The sequence below is a fragment of the Lipotes vexillifer genome, unplaced genomic scaffold (assembly GCF_000442215.2).
Source record: "Lipotes vexillifer unplaced genomic scaffold, Lipotes_vexillifer_v1.1 scaffold525, whole genome shotgun sequence".
In the NCBI taxonomy this organism is placed as follows: domain Eukaryota; kingdom Metazoa; phylum Chordata; class Mammalia; order Artiodactyla; family Lipotidae; genus Lipotes; species Lipotes vexillifer.
The window spans coordinates 1,362,284-1,386,038 of record NW_006786891.1 but is presented as its reverse complement, the minus strand read 5'-3'; the positions used below and the strand labels follow the sequence as shown (position 1 = coordinate 1,386,038).

Below are 23,755 nucleotides of genomic sequence, written 5' to 3'. Positions count from 1 at the left end.
GAGTAGCCCCCACTCACCACAACTAGAGAAAGCCCGCATGCAGCAATGAAGACCCAATGCAGCCAAAAATAAATTAATTAATTTTAAAAAAGGAAAAGAAAAAACCTTTTTAGGCTGTATCTCTTAATATTGCTTCTCTGCTACTTCTCTATTCTCTCTTTTGGGACCCCTATTAGTTTTATGCTATATGCTCTTAATCTTTTCCAAGTCTCATAATTTATCATATTTTTCACTTTTTTATGTAATTGGGTGAATCTCTCAGTATTATCTTTCATTTCATTAATTCTTTGTATTTAAAGAAGCATGTACTCCATCTTAAAATTTTTTAATTTATAATTTCCAAGATTCCTCCTTGGTCCTTTTTTGAGTTGGTCATTCACCACGCCAGAGGATGGCTTGGTCTGGGAATTCTCTCACTGATATTCTCTGCTTCTTCTAGTTAATTCCTGCTTCCAGATCTCGGTGCCTAGCGTGCTTGTGGTTTTAGCTCCTACTCACTTCTGTGTGTTGCTTTTCTTCTTTTGTCCATAGAAATATTTATCTTATATTTGAGCACAACTATATCTTTAAATTTTTAAAAAATATGTGTTTTATCTATCTTGCTTTTATCATTTAATCCTATCTGATATTTCCTTATACCACTATGCCTGTGATCCTCAACTGAGGGCAGTTCTGCCCATCAGAATGCATTTGGTAATGCCTGGAGATATCTTTGGCACAATGCACAGGACAGTCCCTCACAACAAATTATCTGGTCCAAAATATCTATATTTTTTCATATATAAAAATGAAAATTGGAGGTGTTTTTTCGTATTGTTTCACTTTGATAAATAGCCTTATGTAACTTTTTTGTACCATTAATTAATTTCCAAATGTAGATATTTCTGAACCCAAAGAAAACTAAGATTTGAGAGGCACTGTCTAGAAAGTTGGAAATTACTTAGAAAACAACAAAAGTATGGGAACAGCAAAGTCTTTATCACGTCATACCCTTACTGGAACTTATAATATGTTCACACATAAAGATCTTCTATTAGATTTATACTTTTAAACCTCTTTTTCCCCAAATAATATACTCCTAAGTTGTCTTAAGGCCCTTCAAATTATATACAGCCTTCTGTGAAAGCTTTCTACAGCTTGCTTTATGCGTAGGTAGCAGATTTCAGAATCTTAATGAATACTTGACCAACCTAACTATAAATATCTCATGCTTTCTTTATTCTTAATTCTTTTTAATACATACCAGTATTAAGATGTTTGGTAGCGGGGATATGATAATAGAAAAAAACAGAGGACTGCCCTTAATTTGCTGCATGACCTTACTTCACTTACTGCTTTCACCTGGGCCTCAGTTTTATCATCTGGAAAATGAAGGAGTTATATGGTATAATTCCTGTAGACTTTTCCAGTTATAAACCTGTGCTATATCATTATTTACATTGTTTTTATTTAGCTTTTGGCTATGATCTTTTACTGTTCCTGAGAAAAATAGAGATAAAATGTTTAAAGATTTCTAAGATCTTTAAAAATTCCTCATATTTGTTCTTTACTACCCTCATCTACCTCCTTGTAGTGATCGATAATAAAAATCTTAAAATGGAAATCCTCTTATGTTGAAGGACTGCAAAGAATGATACTGGAAAAGTAGCATAAAAATTCACAGCTGGACTGGAAAGGGAGACAACTAGATAAGAAGAAAGGAGGTGACAGCTGTATAAAAACAAGCAAAACCTAGGTCTCAAATTTTGGTAGGGTAAAAGAAATGTGCCCTGGGCCCTAATGAGGATGAGGCCCCGAGTAATTCTCAAACTCAGGGTATTGAAATTTATTAGAATTGCAAAGGACCAGAATTCAGGTCTCCCAACCTCCTCATTAATGTTTTAAACACTACATTATGTGTTATTATGTGTTATTAATGCACATTATGTGTGTTTTTATGGGTGTCAATGTGTATTAACACACATTATATGTTATTAACACTACATTATGTGTTAAGCTATTATATCATTTAATTTTGCATAGAGAATGAAGGTATATGCCTGAAATAATCTTTTATAACTTATTTGTATAGGTTTTTTTAACCACTTAACCTATTTTCTGGCTGCTGGTGCTGTTACTTTGGGAATTGGCTTCTTTGCTTTGGCATCAGCTTTGTGGTTCCTGATTTGCAAACGAAGGTAAGATTTATTAGAACATTTGACTTTTTTTCTTTTAAAAATTCAGTGAAAGATTTTCTCAAATGTTATTAAATTTAAATAACTGCAATGATACTGATTCTGTAATTTGATTGGGGAGAGAAAACTTTACATGTTTAGAGTAGCCTGAAAAGAGAAGTCCTAGTAGTATAATAGTCTGAGCAGTATAATAGCAATCTTCATGTATTAAAATTTTAAGGAATAACGAGATCTATTTTATTCTGTAGAAGACATGGGTTTGAATTATAATAGAAGGCTAGAAAACTTTTAAAATTTTGACTACTAATTTAGAGGTTAAAAACATTACTGAGAGAAAAAGACTCTCTTTCTTTAGGAGATATTTAAGAAGAGAGCTGACAGAATCTCTGGTATGGTCTACATGTAGTCTTTTGCCAGAGATGGAAAAAAGATACTTGATACCTCAGTTCCTTTCAACCCTAAAATTTGGTGTTTTTTTATTATTTAATTGTTTCAGTATTTGCTTTGGCTCATGTTAAAAAATTTAAATTGTAATATGATCTTCCCACACACTCTTCCAGTATTCCCTATTTCAGCAAATGAATACATACTATCTATCCACTTGCACAAGTCAGAAAACCAGAAATTATTCACTAATTCATTCTTTCACAGACTTGCAGTGCCACTGGGAGGAGACAGATAATTAACAAATAAAGTAGTCAGGGAATGTCTCCTCAAGTGGGTAGTATTTAATCTGAGACTTAGATTAAAAAAAGGAAGCCAGACATGTGACGACCCTGTGGAAGAGCTTTTTTCTAAGCTATTGGGATAGCAAGTACAGAAACTCCAAGTAGGAATGATCTTGGTATTGTTCAGTAAACACAGTCAGTGTGAGTAGACTGAAGTGAGAGGGAAATAATGATGAGATTAAAGAGGGAGATAAGGGTCAAATCACACAGGAATTTGTAGGCTAAAACATGGATTTTAGATTTTACTATTTCTGCCACCAGAAGGTTTTAAGCAAGGGAATGACATTATCATCATAATATTAGCTAAAATCAAGGGTTTACTGCACACTGTTCTAAGTGCTTTATATGTAGTTATCTCATTTAGACCTCATAACTGCCCCATGAAGTTGCAGTAATATTATTCCCATTTTAAAGACTACAATGCCACCTATAGATGATTTACATTTTAATAACACTTAAAAATTTGAGATATAGATTTTAAATATATGATGTTGAATTTCAACAAATATATTCCCATGTAATCACAACCCCAGTCAAGATATAGAAATTTTCCATCATCCTGTAAGGATCCCTCATCCTGCTTTCCAGGAATTTCTCCCCACCTTCTACCCAGAGGCAGTCATTATTCTGATTTTTATCACCATAGATTAATTTTACCTATTCTTGAACTTCATATAAATGGACTTTTTATGTCTGCTTTTTTCACTTAATGTAATATTTTTGAGATTCATTTATGCTGTTGCATTTATCTGTTCACTCTTTTGATTAATGAGCAGTATTACATTGTATGAATTTACCTCAGTTTGTTTATCCATTTTTCTGTTAATGGACATTTAGGTCATTTCCAACATTTAGCCCTTAGGAAATAAGGCTGCTGTGAACATTCTAATCTTTTTGTACATGTGCTTTCACTCCCCTTGGGTAAGAGTGGAATTGGTGGATAGTATGATTAGCTTTAAAAGAAACTGCTAAACAGTTTTCCAAGATGGATGTACATTCCCGTCAGTAATGTATGAGAGTTCTGATTCATATTTTTAAAAGATTTTTCTTATGTCTCTATGAATCCTGTATGTTAATGGAACAAGAGTAAAAGCGGAGAGGCAAGTTAGGATGCTACTGCACGGTCCATGTTAAGGATGATTGTGTCTTAGACTAATATGGAAGTAGAGGAGATGAAGAAAAGGGGCTGGACTTGGGGTAGTTTTGCAGGTAAAGTTAGCAGGTCTTATTGATGGATTAGATGAGGTAAGGAAAGATAAGTGAAATGGCAGAGTTAATGCTGATACCTACATTTTTATCATGAGCAACTGAGTAGTTAATCATGCCATTTACTGAGATGAGGAGGTGATTGGGAAGGAAACAAGTTGAGGGAGTGGTGGTAAACTAGGAGTTGTATTTTGGATGTAAGTTTGAAAGCCTATGAAACATCCAAGTAAAAATGTTAGACAGTCAGATATACATGTGTGAACTTCAGGGGAGAAATCAGGGCTGAAGATTTAGGTTATCAGTGTATAGAAGGTATATAAAATCATACAGCTGGGGGGCATGGAGTCAAGATGGTGGAGTAGGAGGACATGGAGTTTGCATCTCCTCACAACTAGGGCACCTACCAGACGCTGGTGGGTGGCCTTGGCACCCAAGGGGAAGGGGGGAACCCCCAAGTGACTAGGTAGGACGTTGGGGGAAGCAAGGGAGGAAGAGAAGTGGAGGTGAGATGGTACTGGCACCCCTGAGGGGTGGCTGGGAGAGGGAAGAGGTTCCCATGCTTGGAGAGACCCATTCACCACAAGGGGATTAACAGGGACAGGGAGAGACCCTCAGGGGTTTGGAGGATCAGAGGGGAATGTGGCCAGCATTTCCCCTGCCCACTCGGGCCCTGGGGAGCATGCTGGGGTCCCAGGTCTTGTCCTCCACCTTCTGAGGACCCTCAATCCACATGGGTCCTGGAGACATGGGAACAAGAGAAGGGAGAAGAGTAGAGGTGAACAAGGAGGGACCCTAGGGGATCTGAGGATCAGGGGGAATGGGGCTAGTGTTCCCCCCCGCCTCACTCGGGCCCCAGCAAGCCTGCTGGGGTCCCGGGCATGATCCTCCACACTCTGAGGCCAGAGGCAATCTGAGCCCCCTCCAGCCATGCTGAGCCTAAGCCCCGCCCCCCATTCCCACCAGGGCCTTTTCCAGCCATGTGCGTACTGAGCCCAGACACCACCCCCCGCCTAAACCCTGCCCCTGCTTAAGCCTCGCCCCACACAGCCAAGGCCTTTTCTGCCCGCCTTTTTTTTTCCCTACTATTGTGGTTCTGTTTTACCTTTCAGTTGTTGTTTCATTTATATTTTTATTTTTTCTAATATATCTGTTAGTGTCCTAAATTTATTTAATTTTAATTCCTTCTTATTGTTCTTTTTTTTTTTTTTGCCATGCCATGTGGCTTCCAGGATCTTGGTTCATGGGCTGGGGGGGGGGGTCGGGTCTGAGCTCCTGTGGTGGGATCACCAAGTCTGAACCACTGGACTAACAGAGAACCTCAGACCCCAGGGAATATTAAGCAGATCGAGGTCTCCCAGAGGTCCTCATCTCACCGCCAAGACCCAGCTCTACCCAAGTGTCTGCAAACTCCAGTGTTCGAAGCGTCAGACCAAACAACCAGTAAGACAGGAGCACAGTCCCACACATCAAAAAAAAAAATGATACAACAAAAAAAATATGTTACATATGGAGGTGCAAGGTAAAAACCTAAAAGGCCAAACAAATGAAGAGGAAATAGGCACCTACCTGAAAAAGAATTCAGAGTAATGATAGTAAAGATGATCCAAAATCTTGGAAATAGAATGGAGGCACAGATCAAGAAAATACAAGAAATGTATAACAAAAACCTAGAAGAACTAAAGAGCAAACAAACAGTGATGAACAACACAATAACTGAAATGAAAAATACACTAGTAGGAACCAATAGCAGAATAACCGAGGCAGAAGAACTAATAAATGAGCTGGAAAATAGAATGGTGGAAATAACTGCCAAGGAGCAAATAAAGAAAAAAGAATGAAAAGAATTGAAGACAATCTTAGAGACCACTGGGACAACACTAAATGCACCAACATTCGAATTATAGGGGTCCCAGAAGAAGAATAGAAAGAGAAAGGGTCTGAGAAAACATTTGAAGAGATTATACTTGAAAACTTCCCTAACATAGAAAAGGAATTAGCCACTGAAGCCCAGGAAGTGCAGAGAGTCCAAGGCAGGATAAACCCAAGGAGAAACATGCCAAGACACGTAGTAATCAAATTGGCAAAAATTAAAGACAAAGAAAAATTATTAAAAGCAACAAGGGAAAAATGACAAATAACATACAAGGGAACTCCCATAAGGTTAACAGCTGATTTCTCAGCAGAAACTCTACAAGCCAGAAGGGAGTGGCATGATATATTTAAAGTGATGAAAGGGAAGAACCTACAACCAAGTTTGCTCTACCCGACAAGGATCTCATTCATATTCGATGGAGAAATTAAAACCTTTATAGACAAGCAAAAACTAAGAGAGCTCAGCACCACCAAACCAGCTTTATAACAAATGATAAAGGAACTTCTCTAAGTGGGAAACACAAGAGAAGAAAAGGAACTACAAAAACAAACCCAAAACAATTAAGAAAATGGTTATAGGAACATACATATCAATAATTACCTTAAATGTGAATGGATTAAATGCTACAACCAAAAGACACAGACTGGCTGCATGGATACAAAAACAAGACCCATATATATGCTGTCTACAAGAGACTCACTTCACACCTAGTGACATATACAGACTGAAAGTGACAGGATGGAAAAAGATATTCCATGCAAAAGGAAATCACAAGAAAGCTGGAGTAGCAATATTCATATAAGACAAAATAGACTTTAAAATAAAGACTGTTACAAGCAATAAGCAAGGACACTACATAATGATCAAGGGATCAATCCAAGAAGAAGATATAACAATTATAAATATTTATGCACCCAACATAGGAGCACCTCAATACATAAGGCAAATGCTAACAGCCATAAAAGGGGAAATTGACAGTGACACAACAATAGTGTGGGACTTTAACACCCCACTTACACCAAAAGACAGATCATCCAGATGGAAAATAAGGAAATACAAGCTTTAAATGACACAATAGACCAGATAGATTTAATTGATATTTATCGGACATTCCACACGAAAGTGGCAGAATACACTTTCTTCTCAAGTGCACATGGAACATTCACCAGGATAGATCACATTTTCCAAGGTCACAAATCAAGCCTCAGTAAATTTAAGAAAATTGAAATCATATCAAGCATCTTTTCTGACCACAATGCTATGAGATTAGAAATCAATTACAGGGAAAAAAAACTGTAAAAACACAAATACATGGAGGCTAAACAGTGAGCTGCTAAATAAGCAAGAGATCACTAAAGAAATCAAAGAGGAAATTAAAAAATACATAGAAACAGATGACAATGACAAAAAGCAGTTCTAAGAGGGAAGTCTGTAGCAATTCAATCTCACCTCAAGAAACAAGAAAAAATCTCAAATAAAAAATCTAACCTTACACCTAGAGCAACTAGAGAAAAAAGAACAAACACACAAACAAAACCAAAGTCAGTAGAAGGAAAGAAATCATAAAGATCAGAGCAGAAATAAATGACATAGTAACAAAGAAAACAGTAGCAAAGATCAACAAAACTAAAAGCTGGTTCTTTGAGAAGATAAACAAAATTGATAAATCTTTAGCCAGACTCATCAAAAAGAAAGGGAGAGGACTCAATAAAATTACAAATGAAAAAGGAGAAATTACAACTGACACTGCAGAAATACAAAGGATCATAAAAGACTACTACAAGCAACTGTATGCCAATAAAATGGACAACCTGGAAGAAATGGACAAATTCTTGGAAAGGTACAACTTTCCAAGACTGAAACAGGAAGAATTAGAAAATATAAACAGACCAATCACAAGTAATGATATTGAAACTGTAATTAAAGATCTTCCAACAAACAAAAGTGCAGGAACAGATGGCTTCACAGGTGAATTCTATCAAACGTTTAGAGAAGAGCTAACACCTATCCTTCTCAAACTCTTCCAAAAAATTGCAGAAGGAGGAGTACTCACAAGCTCATTCTACGAGGCCACCATCATCCTGATACCAAAACTAAAAATACCACAAAGAAAGAAAATTACAGGCCAATATCACTGATGAATATAGACGCAAAAATCCTCAATAAAATATTAGCAAACAGAATCCAACAACACATTCAAAGGATCATACACCATGCTCAAGTGGGATTTATCCCAGGGATGCAAGGATTCTTCAATATATGCAAATCAACCAATGTGATACACCATATTAACAAATTACAGAATAAAAACCATATGATCATCTCAATAGATGTAGAAAAAGCTTTTTACAAAATTCAACACCCATTTATGATAAAAACTCTCCAGAAAGTTGACATAGAGGGAATCTATCTGAAAGTAATAAAGGCTGTATATGACAAACCCACAGCAAACATCATTCTCAATGGTGAAGAACTGAAAGCATTTCCTTGAAGATCAGGAACAAGACAAGGATGTCCACTCTCGTCACTCTTATTCAACATAGTTTGGAAGTCTTAGGCATGGCAATCAGAAAAGAAATAAAAGGACTACACATTGGAAAAGAAGAAGTTAAACTGTCATTGTTTGCAAATGACATAATACCATACATAGAATATCCTAAAGATGCCACCAGAAAGCTGCTAGAGCTAATCAATGAATTTGGTAAAGTTGCAGCATACAAAATTAATGCACAGAATTCTCTTCCATTCCTCTACACTAACAACAAAAGATCACAAAGAGAATTTAAGGAAACAATCCCATTTACCATCACAATAAAAAGAATAAAATACCTAGGAATAAACCTACCTAAGGAGTCACAAGACCTGTATGCAGAAAACTATAAAACACTGATGAAAGAAATCAAAGATGACACAAACAGGTGGAGAAATATACCATGTTCTTGGATTGGAAGAATCAATATTTTGAAAATGACTATACTTCCCAAAGCAATCTACAGATTCAATGCAATCCCTATCAAATTACCAATGGCATTCTTCACAGAATTAGAACAAAAAAATTACAGTTTGTATGGAAACACAAAAGACCCCAAATAGGCAAAGAAATCTTGAGAAAGAAAAGCAGAGCTGGAGGAATCAGGCTCCCTGACTTCAAATTATACTACAAAGCTACAGTAATCAAGACAGTATGGTACTGGCACAAAAACAGAAATAGAGATCAAATGTACAGGATAGAAAGCCCAGAGAATAACCCACGCACCTGTGGTCACCTAATCTATGACAAAAGAGACAAGAGTATACAATGGAGAAAAAGTCTCTTCAATAAGTGGTGCTGGGAAAACTGGACAGCCACATGTAAAAGAATGAAATTAGAACACTCCCTAACACCATACACAAAAATAAACTCAAAATGGATTAAACACATAAATGTAAGATTAGACACTATAAAACTCTTAGAGGAAAATATAGGAGAAACACACTTCGACATAAATCACAGCAAGATTGTTTTTGAACCACCTCCTAGAGTAATAAAAATAAAAACACAAATAAATAAATGGGACCTAATTAAACTTAATAGCAAAGGAAACCATAAACGAGACAAAAAGACAACCCTCAGAGTGGGAGAGAATATTTGTAAATGAAGCAATGGGCAAAGGATTAATCTCCAAAATATACAAACAGCTCATGCAGCTCAATATCAAAAAAACAAACAACCCAATCAAAAAATGGGCAGAAGACCTAAATAGACATCTCTCCAAAGAAGACATACAGATGGCCAAGAGGCACATGAAAAGATGCTCAACATCACTAATTATTAGAGAAATGCAAATCAAAACTACAATGAGGTATCACCTCACACTGGTCAAAATGAAAAAAATCTACAAAAAATAAATGCTGGAGAGGGCGTGGAGAAAAGGGAACCCTCTTGCACTGCTGGTGGGAATGTAAATTGATACAGCCACTGTGGAGAACAGTATGATGGTTCCTTTAAAAACTACAAATAGAACTACCATATGACCCAGCAATCCCACTACTGGGATATACCCTGAGTAAACCATAATTCAAAAGGACACATGTTCATTGGAGCACTATTTACAATAGCCAGGAGATGGAAACAACCTAAATGTCCCTTGACAGATGAATGGATAAAGAAGATGTGGTACATATATACAATGTAATATTACTCAGTCATACATAAAAAGGAACGAAATTGGGTCATTTGTAGAGGTGTGGATGGACCTAGATTCTGTCATACAGAGTGAAGTGGGTCAGAAAGGGAAAAACAAACATTTTATATTAACTAATATATGTAGAATCTAGAAAAAATGGTACAGATGCACCTATTTGTGGTCAAGAATAGAGATGCAGACACAAGAACCGATGGGTGGACATGGGGGGAAGGGGAGTGTGAGATGAATTGGGAAATTAGGATTGACATATATACACTACCATGTGTAAAATAGATAGCTAATGGGAACCTGCTGTAAAGCACAGGAAGCTCAGCTCGGTGCTCTGTGATGACCTAGATGGGTAGGATGGTGGTGGGAGGGAGGGAGGTCCAAGAGGGAACAGATATATGTATACATATAGCTGATTCACTTCATTGTACAGCAGAAACTAACACAACATTGTAAGGCAGTTATACTCCAATTTAAAAAAAAGTCATACAACTGGATCAGACTAACCAGGGAGTGATTGTTTAAAGAGAACATAGGACCGGTCTTCAGCTCACCAATATTAGACATATAGAAAAAGAGTAGGAAGAATCAACAACATCTGAGAAGGAAAAGCAGAAAGATGTATGGTGTCAAGGAAGTCAAAAGTAGAAAATGTTTGGGCTTCCCTGGTGACACAGTGGTTGAGAGTCTGCCTGCCGATGCAGGGAACACAGGTTCGTGCCCAGGTCCGGAAAGATCCCACGTGCCGCGGAGCAGCTGGGCCCGTGAGCCATGGCCGCTAAGCCTGTGCATCTGGAGCCTGTGCTCCGCAATGGGAGAGGCCACAACAGTGAGAGGCCCGCGTACTGCAAAAAAAAAAAAAAAAGGTTGAGAAAGATGAGGATAGAGAAATAAGTTTTGGAATAGCAACATGGAAGTTATTGGTAGCCTTGAGCAGCTTTGGTGGAGTGATGTGTTCAGAAGCTGACTTTTGTGTAAAGTACAAGAGAAAATTCAGGCAAGTATATACATCCTCTTAAGAAGCTTTTTTTTTTTTGATGTTGGGGAGTTGCTGAAAGGGGCAGAAACTGGAAAAAAATGTGAGGTCAAGGAAAGATTGTTTTGTTTTGTTTTTTTTCCTTGAAAGACAGTAGACATGCTTGATATCTCCCTCTCTCTTTCCCACCCCTACTAAATTCGAACCATCACCAAGTTCTATTTATTTTACTTCATTAATTCCTCAAATATATCCATTTCTCTCCATTATCATTGCCACTACCTTATCCAACTTATCATTATCCCCCACATAGTCCTACAGAGTTATAACTGACCCTTTACCTTCACTATACTCCTCATTTAATCTCTTCTTCGCACTTCAGCCAGATATTTTCCAAATGCAAATCTGATCAAGTCACCCCACCCTTCCACCCCATTCCCACTACATTATAAAGGACTTGCTATTGCTTTTAGGATGAAGACAAAGTCACATGACTTTTAAGGCCCTACAGGTCTGCCCATGCATACTCTCCAGTTTCATCTCCACCTTTCCCTCTTGCTTTCTGTGCTTCTGCTACACTGTCCTAATCTGGCCACTAGGTCTTACTTGATATTCTCTCTGACTAGAATATTCTTACTCCTACAACTCCCCTCCTCCACTACACTCTATCTAATAACTACTCCCATTTGTTCAGATGCCTAATTCAATCATCTCATCCTCAGAAAAGCCTTCCTTGACCTCTCTAACCAAGTTAATTCCCTTTCTTATATACTCAGAGAGTAGCAGGTAGCTTTCCTTGAGAACACTTTCCACAGTTGTAAGTTCTTGTGATTGTTTTATTAATACCTGTCTTCCTTGCTAGTGTTTAAGCTCCATGAGAGCAATGACAGTTCCATGAGTATAGTGGCTGTGCTTTTTTTCCCCTGCCACTGTATATACAACATCCAGCATAATGCATGGCGCATAGTAAATACTCGGTAAATATTTGTTAAGTCAATTGAATTCAATAAATGAATGAATTTTAATTGTTAATACTGCAATAAGTAACATAATATGATCTCTTGAATTAATTTGGAAAATTTCTAGTACCTCGGAAAGAAGAAAAGGCAATCAGCATTATTTTTTCAATTGTTAAGTTTAGAATTACTATTAGAAACTACATTCCTTTATACTTAACTATCTTTGATCCGCTTTGATCAGTTTACTTGCTGCTTCATTATTTCTAACCTTCTCTCAAAATTACTTGTGGCTGCATGCATAAAGATCACAGGTACTCTTCCCTTATAAGTCATTAGTTTCAATTCAGTTTCCTTCTACTTACTTTTGCCAGAGACATTATTAAATATAAAATTGGCCACTGAGTTCCATTTCATTTAATTTCCTTTGCCATTAAAGGCAAATCTATGAAAAGACTAATTGACATTAAATCGATTAACTATCTCACAACCAGAGAGAAGGTTATCAAAAACTGATGGTTAATCTTCAAACTGGAAATATTAACCCTGCGAAGAAGTAGCTTAATTTATGTTCTATGGACAAAATAGGTGTAATGAAATCAGTAACATATGAAAAGGGAATATATAAGTTGATTTGTGCTTTTAAAAATAAATATATATTCTGATTTTAAAATGTTTATGTAGAACTGTTGGAAACAGAATAATTTTGTTTTATAATTCATGTTTAATAATATTCTCTATAAAATATTTTTCAGAGAAATATTTCAAGATTCCAAATTTAAAACAATTGATGAGAGATGCAGACAAAGACCATCAAAGGCAAAGATTAAATCTAATTCTCAGTGTGTTTTTATTTCTCAAAATTTTCATACTGGAAATTTCCGATTACAGGTAGTGTGTAATATTTTATAGCAATGTTTTCAAATAATTTCTTTTGACACCATGTCATTAGCATTGTTGTCTTTAAATTATTTAAATTATCCACTATTATTTTTAAATTTGAGGTACAATAACAAGGAGCTAAATTTAAATTACCCAAGCTAGTTAGAGTTTATATTACAGGAAACTGAAAGACTAAATGAAAATGTCTCCTTCTACAGTTGCTTCTCTGTATCTCTAGCCTGAGAACCTGTATTCCCCATATTGGAATTGTTACAGGGATGAAGATAAATGGCATAAAAAAACAAAGCAAAAATTGCCAAGCCTATCAGAAGAAAGAGATTTGGAGATAAGAGGATACTCAGATAACCAAATAACCTAACCAAACCAACTAACTGAAATTAAATACAAAATGCTAATTGAAATTAATAAGGGTTTATTAAGGCTTCATTACATTCTGAGCTCTGGGCCCTACCTATTGAGGATAGTAAGATACAAACCCTACCTTAAAAGTGCTAGTGTAGTACAAGTGGGAAAGGCAGACACATAATTAACTTTCTGTTATATGGCATCAAAATAGTTGTATGGACAAAGTAAAACAAGGGAGACACCAGTAGAAATTTTAAACTATGATATAGCTAATCAATGCATTATTAAATGTTATATGTTTGGACTCTACGTCTAATATAGTCTTCCCTTTTTCTATTACATTTCTGAGACTCATCCAGGTTGGTGCATATACCCATCATTCGTCATTTTTTATTATTATATCATATTCCATTGTATTAATATATCAAATTTTATGTTATGGACATTTGAGTTGTTTTCAGTTGGTTTTTTTAAAGGAAATTTCCATAGGGAGTGTACCTAACAGTAGAATCACTGACTCATGGGGTTTGTGCATGTTTAATATTATTAGATAACTTCAAATTATTTTCCAAAGTAGTTTTGTCAATATACATTCCCCTCAGGCATGCATAATTGCTAGGATTGCTCCATATCAACAAATACTGATGTTTTTAAGCTCCTAAATTTTTTAACAATCTGATGGATGTGTAATAGTATCTCACTGTAGTTTTTTCTTAATAGACTTAATTTTTTCAAGAAGTTTTAGGTTCACAGCAAAATTGAGAAAAAAATAGAGTTCTCATATACTCCTTGCCCCCATATAAGTGCAGCCTCCTCCACTATCAACATCGTGCACCAGAGTGGTACATTTGTTACAACTAATGAATCTACACTGGCACATCATCACCTAAAGTCCATTGTTTACATTAGTATTCACTCTTGAATCCTACATTCTATGGGTTTTGACATATCTATATATAGAGAGAGAGACAGACAGACAGACAGGCACACACACACATGCACACAGAGATAAACAGGAACAAAGAGACAGAAAGACAGAGAGACAGAGATGTATGTACCATCATAGTATCAGACACAATAGTTTTACTACCCTAAAAATCTTCTTGTTCCATCCCTGTTCATCCTTCCCTCCAACCAGTGATTGTTTAGCTGTTTCCATAGTTTTGCCTTTTCCAGAATGTCATATAGTTGGAATCATACAGTATGTAGCCTTTTGGGGCTTCTTTCTCTTATTAATATGCATTTAAAGTTCTCTCTGTCTTTTTAAGGCTTGATAGCACAATTTCTTTTTGGTGCTGAATAATATTCCATTGTATGGATCTACTTCAATTTATTTATCCACTCACTTACTGAAGGACATCTTGGTTGCTTTCAAGTTTTGGCAATTATGAATAAAGCTGCTATAAACATTCATGTGCAGGTTTTTGTGTGGACATACATTTTCAACTCATTTGGGTGACTACCAAGAGCATGCTTGCTGGATCAAATGGTAAGAGGTGTTTAATTCTGTTGCCAAACTGTCAAAGTTTTTTTTGGCTGCATTGGGTCTTTGTTGCTGCGCGCGCGCTTTCTCTAGTTGTAGCAAGGGGGGACTATGCTTCATTGCAGTGCATGGGCTTCTCTTGTTGTGGAGCACGGGCTCTAGGCGTGTGGGCTTCAGTAGTTGCAGCATGCGGGCTCAGTAGTTGTGGCATGCGGCCTCTAGAGCACACGGGCTTCAGTAAGTGTGGCACGTGGACTCAGTAGTTGCAGCTCGCAGGCTGTAGAGCGCAGGCTCAGTAGTTGTGGCACACAGGCTTAGTTGCTCCACATCATGTGGGATCTTCCCGGACAAGGGATCAAACCCGTGTCCCCTGCATTGGCAGGCAGATTCTTAACCACTGTGCCACCAGGAAAGTCCCACTCTACTTTTATTGACTTCTTTAATTTAAATGTATTTATTTAATTTGTTGAGGTGTTCTTTTATTTTAGTTTGTGGTTTTCAGTATAGAAGTCCTTCACACTTGTTTGTTTTATTTATAGTTATTTTTATGCTATGGTAAATAGTATTGATTTAAAAATTTTATTTCCCAACTGTTTGTTGTTAGTAAATATAAATACAATAGATTTATCTTATCTTATTCTGAATTACAGACCAAAAAGTTGCAGAAAAATTACAAAGATGTCCTGTATACCCATCACCCACTTCCCCCAATGATATCTTATATAAGTATACTTTATGAAAAGTATACTTTATACTTTATTATTAGTATACATTATCAGAACCAGGAAATTTAGGCTACAGACCTAACTCAAAGATTACCAGTTTATGCATGTACTCACTTTTTCTTGTTTTTATATATAATTCTGTGACATTTTATCATATGTATAGGTTTGTATAACCACCATGACAATCAACATACAGAAGAATTGTTCCATCACCATAAAGGAACTCCCTCATACTACCCTTTATAGTCACTCCCCCCACTCCCTTCCCCTAACCTCTGGCAACCACTGATCTGTTCTCCATCGCTATAATTTCTTCATTTCTAGAATGTTATATAAATGGAATCTTATAGCATATGGCCTTTTGAGCTTGGCTTTTTTTCACTTAGCATAATGCCCTTAAGATCCCTCCATATCATTGCATGTATCAATAGTTTTTTCCTTTTTTATTGCTGAGTAGTGTAATATTGTGTGGAGATATCACAGTTTGTTTAACCATTTATCCATTGAGGAGTATTTGGGTTGTTTCCATTTAGGAGCTATTACAAAATAAGGATGCCATGATCGTTTGTGTATAGGCTTTTTGGAAAACATTAGTTTTAGTTTCTCTAAAATAAATGCCCAGAAATGCAGTTCCTGGATCATGTGGTAAATATGTTTAATTTTTAAAGAAATTTCCAGATTGATTTCCAGATTGTACCATATTACATATCCACCAGTAACATATAAGAGAATCATGTTTTTGCATCCTCTTTATCATTTGGTACTTAGCAGCATTTTAAACGTTAGCAGCATTTTAAACGTTAAATGTGTTTAGTGATTTTAATTTGCATTTCTTTAACAGGTAGTGATGTTGAACAGCTTTTCATATTTTTAATTTTCTGCCATCCATATATCTTCTTTGGTGAAAAGTCTCTTCAAGTCTCTTGTGCATTTTCTAATTGGATTATCTTTCTATTTAATTTAGAGAGTATATTCTGGATACAAGTCTTTTTGTCAGATATGTGATTTACAAATATTTTCTCCCATTTGATGACTTGTGTTTTCATCCTCTCAAAATGAAAAACAGCATAAGTTTTAATTTTGGTAAAGTCCAATTTATCCATTTTACCTTTTTGTTTTGTTTTGTTTTTATTGAAGATGGTTGATTTACAATGTTGTATTAATCTGCTGTACAGCAAAGTGATTCATTTATACATATATAGACATTTTTTTATATTCTTTTCCATTACAGTTTACCATAGCATATTGAATATAGTTCTCTGTGCTGTACAGTAGGACCTTGTTGTTAATCCATTCTACATATGAAAGCTTACATCTGCTAACCTCAACCTCCCACTCCACCCCTCCCCCAACCCCCTCCCCCTTGATAAACACTAGTCTGTTCTCTATGTCTGTGATTCTGTTTCATAGATAGGTTCATTTGTGTCATATTTTAGATTCCACATATAAGTGATATCATATGGTATTTGTCTTTCTCTTTCTGACTACTTCACTTAGTATGATAATCTATAGTTGCATCCATGTTGCTGTAAGTGGCTTTATATTTTGTACTTTTTTATGGCTGAGTAGTATTCCATTATATATATATGTATATATATACCACATTTTCTTTATCTATTCATCTGTCAATGGACATTTAGGTTGTTTCCATGTCTTGCCTATTGTGAATAGTACTGCTATGAACATAGGGGTGCATGTATGTTTTTGAATCATAGTTTTGCCCAGATACATGCCCAGGAGTGGGATTGCTGGATCATATGGTAATTCTATTTTTAGTTTTCTGAGGAACCTCCATACTGTTCTCCATAGTGGCTGCACTGACTTACATTCCCACCAACAGTGTAGGAAGGTTCACTTTTCTCCATACGCTCTCCAGCATTTGTTATTTGTAGACTTTTAAATGATGGCCATTCTGACTGGTGAGAGGTGGTACCTCATGGTAATTGATTTGCATTTCTCTACTATTAGCACTGTTGAGCATCTTTCATGTTCCTATTAGCCATCTGTATTTCTTCTTTGGAGAAATGTCTGTTTAGGCCTTCTGCCCATTTTTCATTGGGTTGTTTGCTTCCTTGTTGTTGAGTTGTATATTTTTCCTTTTTGAATCATACTTTGTGTCATGTCCAATAACTCTTAGTCTAACCCTAGGTCACAAGGATTTGTTTCTAAGTCCTCTTCTAAAAGTTTCTTAGTTTTAGGTTGCTTTGTTTTATATTTAACAGCTTTATTGAGGTATAGTTCACATAGCATACAATTTGCCTTTTTAAAGTGTCTAATTCAGTAGTTTTTAGATAGATATTCACAGAGTTATAGAACCATCTTCGCAATCAGTTTAGGACACCTTTATCACCTCAAAAAGAAACCCTGTACCTTTAGCAATCACTGCCCCTCCATTTTCCTCCAATCCTCCTAGGCCTAGACAACCACTAATCTATACTTTCTGTACCTATAGATTTGCCTATTCTGGAATTCCTTATAAATAGATATATACAATATAAGGTCTCTTGTATCTGCCTTTTCATTTAGCATAACGTTTTCAAGGTCCATCTGTATTATTGCATATATCAATATTTTATTCTTTTTCATGGCTGAATAATATTCCATTGTGTGTGGATATATCACATTTTGTTTATCCATTTATCAGTTGAAGGACATTTGAGTTGTTTCCACTTCTTGACTATTATGAATAATGTCACTATGTATATTCGTATACAAGTTTTTGTGCAAGTATATGTTTTCATTTCTCTTGGGTATATACCAAGGAATGGAAATGCTGTGTCATATGGTAACTCTATGTTTAATCTTTGAAGAATTGCAAGACTTTTTTCCAAAGTGCCTGCACCATTTTATATCCCCACAGGCAGTATATGAAGATTATATTTTGTGGCACCCTTGTTAACCCTTGTTTTTAACCTTTTTTATTATTGTTATCCTAGTGGGCATCGAGTGGTATCTTGTCATGGTTTTGATATAAATTTCCTTAAAACCTAATGACGTTGAAAATACTTTCATGTGCTTATTGGATATTTGTATATCTTCTTTAGAGAAATATCTACTCAAAGCTTTGTCCATTTTTTAAATTTGGGCTATTTGTCTTTTTGTTGTTGAGTTTTAAGTATTCTTTATATATTCTAGATACATATCCTATATCAGATGTATGATTTGTAAAAATTTTCTCCCATTTCGTGGGTTGTCTTTTCTTCTTATGGTGTTGTTTGAAGAACCAATGTTTTTAATTTTCTTGAGTCCAGTTTACCTAATTTTTCCTTTTGTTGCTTGTGTCTTTGGTGTCATATCTATAATCATTCCTTAATTGAGGTCATAAAGATTTATACCTCTGTTTTCTTCTAAGAATTTAATAGTTTTAGCTATTATATTTAAGTGTTTGATCCATTTTGAGTTAGTTTTTTTGTATATAGTATGAGGTATGGGTCCAACTTCACTTATTTGCATGTATAAACCTAGTTGTCCCAACACCATTTGTTGAAAAGAGTATTATTTTCCTATGAAATTGTCTTAGCACTCGTGTCAAAAATCAACTGATTGTAAATATGAGCATTTATTTCTGGAATCTCAGTTCTATTCCATTGATCTATATATCTATCCTTATACCAATACCACACTGTCTTCATTGCTATAGCTTTGTAGTAAGTTTTGATATCAGTAAGTTCTCCAACTTTGTTCTTTTTCAAGGTTGTTTTGGCTATTATCATTTTACATTTTATATTTCTATCTCTGATCCATTTTTAGTTAATTTTTGTATAAAGTGTGAGGTTTAAATCAAAGTTCATTTTGGGGGGCTATTGATGTCATATTATTCTAGCACTATTTATTGAAAAGGCTATCCTCTTCCATTGAATTGTTTTTGCAAGTTTTGTGAAAAATCTTTTGGGCATATATGTGTTAGTCTGTTTCTGCATTCTCTATCTGGTTTATTGACCTGTGTGTCTATCTCTACCAATATCACACTCTAGCTGTATAGTAAATTATAAAATTGAGCAGTACGATTTCTCCAATTTCATTCTTCTTTTTCAACATTGTTTTAGGTTTTCTTATTCTTTTACATGTCCATATACATTTTAAGGTGAACTTTAGCTGGAAAAAAATCTTGTTGAGATCATGATGAAAATTACCTTTTTTTTTCTTTCTTGGCTGCACCACGCAGCATACCCCACACCACATGGGGTCTTAGTTTCCTGACCAAGGATCGAACCCATGGCCCCTGCAGTGGAAGCGTGGAGTCTTAACCACTGGAATGCCAGGGAAGTCCCAAGAGTTACATTTAGTTTATACATTAGTTTGTAATGAATTGCCATCTTTACTACAGTTGACCTGTGTTCTATGACCTTTATAAATAAATTTATTTGTTACTTCTAGTAGTTTTCTTGAGGACCACAAAAGGTTTTCTTCATGTACAAGCATGAGATCTGTGAAAAACATCAGTTTTATTTCTTTCCCAATGTTTATGCTTTTATTTTATTTTCTCATCTTATTGCATTGGATAGGACCTCCAGTATAATGATGAACAGAAGTACTGGGAACAGATATCCTTTTTATATTCTGATCTTAGAATACATTCAGCTTTTCATCATTAAATAGGAAATTAGCTATAGAATTTTTTTAGATGCATAAAGTCAGATTGAGGAAATTCCCTTCTATTCCTAGTTTCCTGAGAGGTTTGTCTGTTTGTCTTGCCATGGAGGGTTGCTGATATTGCCAAATGCTTTTCCTGCATCTTTTAAAATTGTTCACATGAGTTTTCTCTTTTATTTTGTTAATGTGAATTACATTGAATTTCAAATGTTAAATCAACCCTGTATTCCTGGAATAAACCCCACTGGATATGATTTACTAATATATTTTAAATAATTTTTGCATCTATGTTAACGAGGGATATTATTTTATAATTTTCTTATCTTGTAGTATCTGGTTAGATTTCAGTATCACAGTTTTATTCTCGTCACAAAACAATAGGGAAATGGTTCCTGCTCCTCTACTTTCTGAAAAAGTTTTGTGTAGAATTGGCTATATTGCTTTCTCAAACTTTTTTCTAGAATTCACCAATGAAGTCATCAAGGTCTGGAATTTTCTTCAAGAGAAATAATTTTTTTTTTTTTTTTTTTTTGTGGTACACAGGCCTCTCAGTGTTGTGGCCTCTCCCGTTGTGGAGCACAGGCTCCGGATGCGCAGGCTCAGCGGCCGTGGATCACGGGCCCAGCCACTCCGTGGCATCTGGGATCTTCCCGGGCCGGGGCACGAACCCATGTCCCCTGCATCGGCAGGCAGACTCTCAACCACTGCGCCACCAGGGAAGCCTGAGAAAATTTTTGGCTATGAATTTAGCTCCTTTAACAGATGTGGAACATACAAAATATTTCTATTTTGTATGTTTTAGAAATTTTTTTCAGTAAATTTTTCCATTGTACCTAAGTTGTTAAGTTTATTGGCAGAAAGTTTTTAGTAGTTTCTTCTTATTATGCTTCTAAAATCTATAGAATCTTTAGTGATGGTACTCTTTTTATTCCTGATTATATTTCTCTTTTCCTAAATCAGTCTTGCCTGGAGTTTTATGCTTTATTATTCTTAGACTTTTGTTCTTTTATAATATAAACATTTAATATTTAAATTTTCCTCTAAGGCCTTCTTTTGTTGCATCCCACAAATTTTATGTTTTGTTTTCATAATTATTTAGTTCAAAATATTTTAAAATTTCCATTCTTTGTCTTTCAATGATATTGACATTTTTGAAGAATACAAGCCAGTTATTTTGTAGATCATAGACTGTTCCTCAGTGTGACTTTTCCTTGCAGTTTATCACATCTGAAGGCATACAGTGTACATCTGCTCTTCACTGGTGATTTTAGTTGATCACATAATCAAGATGATGTCTGTTCTTTCCTCACTGAATTATTTCTGTTTTTACCCTTACAGTTAATAAACAAGCTGTGTGGTGACACTTTGAAAACATGTAAATATCCTCCTCTTCATCAAACTCTACTTACTAGCTATATAAATTATTATTACTTGAGCTAATCTTTACAGAACTGTAACAATATGATGATTTTCTAATTCTGCCACTCCCATCCATATTTGTCATTTGGCTTTCTACTGTGAGAAAGAAGCCCTACCCTCTTCCTTATTTTATTTATTATTAATATAGACTCATGGATTTCTATTTTATTCAGCAGATTATAATCCATTACTATCATTATTTTGATGCTCAAATTTTCCTAAATTTAACCAGTGAGCCACTTGTTTAAGATTATTCCTCTGTCTTTTTTATACATCCCCATCATTTTTTTGAGTCTATACTTACTTCTGATACTATAGTATCATTTTGAAAGAATACTCATTGTATTAATATCCACATATCCTAACATACTTAAAGATTTCCTTACTTTTAGAATTTTAAATTGTAGGTTTTAAAAATGCTAAACAGTGTTGTGATGAACATTCTGGTAACTGAATATTTATACAAATCCAAAATTATTTACCCAGAATAATAAATTTCTAGAAATGGATTTGTTAAATTGCCCTCCAGAAAAATTATACCTATTTATATATAGCAATATATAAGAATGCCCATTTTGTCATTCCCTTAGTTGGGGTAGAATTTTAATCAGTCTAGGACCTTACTGTATGGTTCCCAGACCAACAATATCAGCATTACCTGGGAGCCTGTTAGAAAAGGAAAATCTCAGACCCCACCCCAAACCTACTGAGTTAGAATATGCATTTTAACAAGCTCCCCCAGGTGATACATAGGCACGTGAAAGTGTGGGAAGCAATGTTCTAATATAATTTGTACAGGAGTCACAAACTGAATTGTTCCTAAATCCAGGCAAGGTAAGTCAGGAGCCTATACTGGCATTTATATTAATAAAAGTTGAAAATGACCAAAAAGTAAAGTAAGTTGTAAAAAAAAAGTACTTATGTGTTATCCTATATATATGTATATCCCATATATATGTATACCCTATATATATGTATATCCTAAGCAAGCCTTTTTCGGTGAACAAGACAATGAAAATCAGCATAGAATACCCACACTGTTCCCCTATAACACAAGAGACAGTGTTATCTCTCTGTCTTCACCCACTACATACCAAACACCCTATGCACTAGCTCATTGTTTATCTAGTGGTCTAAGGAAAAACTGAATCAGAACTGCTTGAGGAGTGTGTTACACTGCATACTCCTAAACCCTACTGCCAGAAAATCTGTTTTAGTAGGGTCTGATATTATGTCGAAGAATTAGCATTTTAATAAACACACCAGGTGATTCTGATGCCCTGTTTGAGAACTACTACACCACCACACTTTCCAGAACACATCTGGAATGTATTGTTTGATCAAATGTTTTACTTGCTTCAAAAGAATAGTTGCATTTTTATAAAAGCCTTCTGCCAGAATTCACTTTTTTGTTGTTATTAGTTAATAGAATGAGCAAGTCTAGGAATTGTAATTACTTTTTTAGCCCTCTCTAGTTTTAACCAAGTGACTCTAAGTTAGTGAGAATGGAGAGAAATAATCCTGTTGAACTCTATTTCACCCTTCATTCCCTATCCTGGAGACTGCCTTCTTGAACCAATTCACATTCTTTTCAGATGATACCTCAACACTTTTTCTTTCCTGTCATTATAGTTTGGTAAAATAAATTCATATCGTGGAAAATATGATTCTATCAAAAATTTATTATGATGTTAAAATATATTATTCTTATATAAATATATATCAAATTGTTTAAAAACTATTAATTTTTAAAACACAAATAACATTTTTTTATGTAGGAGGAGCAAAGAAAAAAGGAAACAGCACATAAAAAAGGTACTTTCTCTCAACAATTTATTAGAATAAATTGTAATCAACTTCCAGCAATTCACATTTTAAAGACTCAAGAGGCTATCCTAAATATATCCTAAATATCTAAATATTTTTTAAAATCATAAAAATTCAAGGGAAACATTTATTAGTATATGAATGGGCATATATTTTTTAGAAAACAAAATTTATAATGTCTTGTCTTAAATTAAAATGTGAAATTTTAATTTTTGTCTCTTCTTTATTTTTTTTTTTTATTTTTATTTTTTTCTTGCGTTATGCGGGCCTCTCACTGTCGTGGCCTCTCCCATTTGCGGAGCACAGGCTCCGGACGCGCAGGCTCAGCGGCCATGGCTCACGGGCCCAGCCGCTCCGCGGCATGCGGGATCC

At 35.3% G+C, this 23,755-nt stretch overlaps 1 protein-coding gene across 1 annotated transcript in view; it reads left to right on the top strand.

Moving 5' to 3' along the window:
• Positions 1-23,755, top strand: part of CUNH1orf185 (chromosome unknown C1orf185 homolog) — a 33,070-nt gene that overhangs the window by 7,123 nt on the left and 2,192 nt on the right. Inside the window, exons 2-4 of the mRNA XM_007459637.1 lie at positions 2,072-2,177; positions 12,844-12,979; positions 23,335-23,371. Coding sequence (XP_007459699.1) covers positions 2,072-2,177; positions 12,844-12,979; positions 23,335-23,371 — 279 coding nt within the window. The remainder of the gene's footprint in view (positions 1-2,071; positions 2,178-12,843; positions 12,980-23,334; positions 23,372-23,755) is intronic.